We start from the raw sequence: 3,687 nt of genomic DNA, 5'->3' as shown, positions 1-3,687 counted from the left end.
TCTCCAAGCCTCCGGGCTGTGCTCCTGGCCCTGTGCATGCTGCGGCTATGTGCATGCAAGGGGCATTTATCAGCCATATTATCAGCCATACCAGGCAAAAAAAAGCAGATTTCCAATACAGTATACCCCCAATTTATGCAATTCTGACTTATGCGTGTCTCGCATTTATGCAATTTTTTATTAGGGTCTGGACTGAAAAATGCCCTCAAGATGCGTGTCATTCGTGTATATACACAAATGTTCAAGCGATTTGCATATATACATGAACGTCTCACAAGATTTGCAGGCGGAATCAAGTGGAGCTGTGCCATGTGGTAGCAGCACCTCAAGATACATAGGTGAGACGCTAGATGTGCTTCCTAAAGGCGATTCCACCCAAAAAGGGGGGGTGGGGGGGAAGCTATGACTAAGGTATGTCTGGGGTATGTAACCCCTCACTATTCTATTATTTCCTACGGGGAAAAGTCATCCCGACTTACGCAAATCTGACTTACACAAAATTCCCCTGGAACACAATACTCGTGTAAATCAGGGGTCAACTGTACTGTCAATCTCCCTTGTATCGGTGCACCTCTACCTTTAAGATTTTAGGTACTTTGCAGCTTTTTTGGAAATAGTGGGAGTCTTAATAATCTTAGGGGGGCAGGGGAGAGGCTAAAGCAAACAAAAACCCTACAACTTAAGTTCTTTCTAGGTATGGAAGCTAAATGAGAAATCATGTTCTGTTCAAATCTGAGACTGATCTGCACAATTTAATCCTCTACTCTATGCTTTGCTCTGCCCTTGTCAGATTTCAGGTAAATGGGGTAATTCCCACTTTTCAAATGGTTAAGTCTCAAATCACCATTCTATCTATATTTGGAAGAGACTCCGTAACTACAGGAGGAGAGAGATCATTTTTTAAACTTGCTGCTTATAATTCTGCACTCTGAAATAAGAGTAAACTACTAGAAAAGACATGGATCAACTTAAATTGGCTCTGTCAAGGTGGAAAGTTGTACTTGTAAGACAAATGTACCACCAACAAAAATTCTATATTCTTTCCTGCAATAAAGGCCTGAAAAAAATCACCCCAAAGTCACTATGAAACAGAGATGCAGTTTTAAATTATAACTGCTTGAAAATTTGTTAAAGTTCAGATTCAAATCAGATTTGAGGCAGAAATGCCATGCAAGTCCTAAAGCTGCATGGGAACAAGGACCATAAAGCTTTAATCTGTTGAAATACCCAAAGAACAGCATCTTTCTTTTATTAACTGCACTTACCGATCAGATTTCTTTAGGTTTAGTGCAATAGTTTTAATGCTATTATTCTTTCTTAAATCTTCATATTCAATAGATTCCTGTAACTTCACCTGAAATGAGACGCATCAAAACACTAAATACAACCATGTAAGACCACACTGCACATATTCTGACAATGCATACTTTTCCAGACTGTGAAGCTTCCTGACTGAAGGTTAAAAAAAACTCCCAAAGTAAACAAAAAATAAAAACCAGACTGGCTCTGATACTCAGCTCTGACATAGTGCCATTCGGGACTATTTAAAATTAGGAAGATAGACGTGGCTTTTTGCTACCTGAAACTTATTCAGCCAGTGTCATGGAAGGCTGCCAAAGGTTGCAAAAGCCCTAAACTACTCCTAGGCATAGATGACCTTAGCGTTCACACTAATTACTAACAATGCAAAGGGGAGGAGATGGGGAATATCCTAGAAGCTGTGATTTTCCTTCAGGCTACCTTCTGACCCTCCTTAGGTCTGCCCATAGCAGACTGTGCTGGCTACATGCTTATGACTCCCTCAGCAGGGTGACACACAGTAGCCTTACAGAACTCTGACTTTAGCCAGTATCTCCCACCAAATCCTAATGACCTTACGCAGACATATTAACCTAACTTTCAGAGCTTGTCCTGAAATTCTAAGCTTGTCCAACTTAATTGCTTAGAGCAAGGGTGCTCAACCCCTAGCCTGTGGCACCACATCATCCAGAACACAGGGCTCCCCACAGGTCTGGAAATTTGGCAGTAGAAATTTGGTAAGTTTCCAGACCCACAGGGAGCCCCAGGCTGTGTATGCTGGACATGATACTGGATCCTGGTACTCAGGGCCAAGTAAGGGTGGCGCCAGGCCCCAGGGTCCCAATGCCAATGGGCAGAGGGCAGGAAGGGGTGGTGCTGTCGCACCCCTGGGGCCTAATTTGGCCTCATGCTATGCATTTGGCCTATGGGCCCAAAAGGTTGAACACCAGTGCCTTAGAGGGATTACATCTTCAGAGCACAAGTACCCAACACTTAGAGGTCAGACCAGATTACGCAGTCTGAAACTGGACATCCTAAATTCAAGGGACTTTATCTTCTCAAAATTCAGTAATGATTAAGACACAGTTACACTGGAAATTAGTTATTCTTATGAGGACTTCAGTACTGGGCTAAGTGTTTACATTTAAAAAACCCCAAAACATTTATTAAAAGAATGGAAATAATTTCAGTGTAACTTCTTATATCTTCAAAAAAATCCAAAGCCACTTCAGATCATTAAAAGCAACTTCAAAATGGTATTTGAAAAGCTTAACAGAGGAAACGCTTGTCAAACTATAATACCCTTTCAGAATGAAACTTGTTTCTCTTCAGTTGAAAATTCACTGGCAAATTTTAAATTTTATCCATACCTTTTTCATTGGTGGCTGAAAGAAATCCGAGTCTCTGGAGTTTCCATCTGTGCTGCTGGTCTCACTATAATGATCATTGTGCGCTTCTCTTAAAAAAAAAAAAAAAAAAAAGAAAAAAGAAAAAAAGAAAAACGTATTTGCTTCCCTTAATGTTAAGTCATGTGGTAGGATACTAAAAGATACTTAGACTGAAGATTAAACTAATTCAACAGGTATTTTATTCTAAATTATTTTTTATAATCTGCATTTAAGTATTGGACTCATGGGTTTAGCTCCAAAAGGTACATTCCTGAAATAGTTTTGTTTGACAGGGAATGAAGGGGGATAGATTCTTCCATCTCTGCACCAAGGGAAAGAAAATGGACTCAACATTAAATGGGACTGTAGCAACATCACTAGGTAGCAAAGTGATTCTTTTTGCCAAATCAAAATGTGTCAAACACCACATGTATCAGTTACTTCCATTGAAACATGCTGGGAGTGTGAGACTGTTGGGCATGCTACCTTTACCCTCACTGGCACTCCGTTTTCATAGGAAGGAAGGAAGGAAAGGAAGGAATAATATGCATTTGAGGAAAGAAATCTGTCCTGTTGGGAAGGACATATATTTAAAGGTCTAGCATTCAATTTAACACAAAAAACACCACAGGCAAACAGTTGCAATGAGGAAAAAACTTCCTCAAGAGAGTGACTGGATACATTCACTCTATGCAGGCAAGTGTGGTGGGACAGGAATCCCTCTGAAGCAACCCAGTAGACAACTGCAGCAGATCAACACATGAGGGGTTTTTTTGAGACAGACAAATAGAGAGATCTGTCTTATATACCAAATAAATAAATGCAGGTAAGGCTTCCCTCCTTTTACTTGAGCACTGGAGTATAGGGAGCCCTGCTCACTGGAATGCAAGTGATATGAACTTCTGCATCTGACCATACCTCTGCATAGGAAGAGCAGACAACTTTTACTGAATTTCAGACTTTGTGTATTTAACTTGGGATATAAGACTAGGGTAGAAGC

General features: G+C 40.5%; 1 protein-coding gene across 4 annotated transcripts in view; it reads right to left on the bottom strand.

Moving 5' to 3' along the window:
* The window catches only part of GTF2H1 (general transcription factor IIH subunit 1), a 31,294-nt gene that overhangs the window by 9,834 nt on the left and 17,773 nt on the right, over positions 1-3,687 (bottom strand). For all 4 annotated transcript variants that reach the window (XM_006022004.3, XM_025202112.1, XM_025202111.1 and 1 more), the window contains 2 exons: positions 2,670-2,757; positions 1,266-1,354 (listed from right to left, as the gene is read on the bottom strand). In XM_006022004.3, coding sequence (XP_006022066.1) covers positions 1,266-1,354; positions 2,670-2,757 — 177 coding nt within the window. The remainder of the gene's footprint in view (positions 1-1,265; positions 1,355-2,669; positions 2,758-3,687) is intronic.

The sequence above is a fragment of the Alligator sinensis genome, unplaced genomic scaffold, assembly GCF_000455745.1.
Source record: "Alligator sinensis unplaced genomic scaffold, ASM45574v1 scaffold983_1, whole genome shotgun sequence".
Taxonomy (NCBI): domain Eukaryota; kingdom Metazoa; phylum Chordata; order Crocodylia; family Alligatoridae; genus Alligator; species Alligator sinensis.
This window is presented reverse-complemented; position numbering and strand designations above follow the sequence as displayed.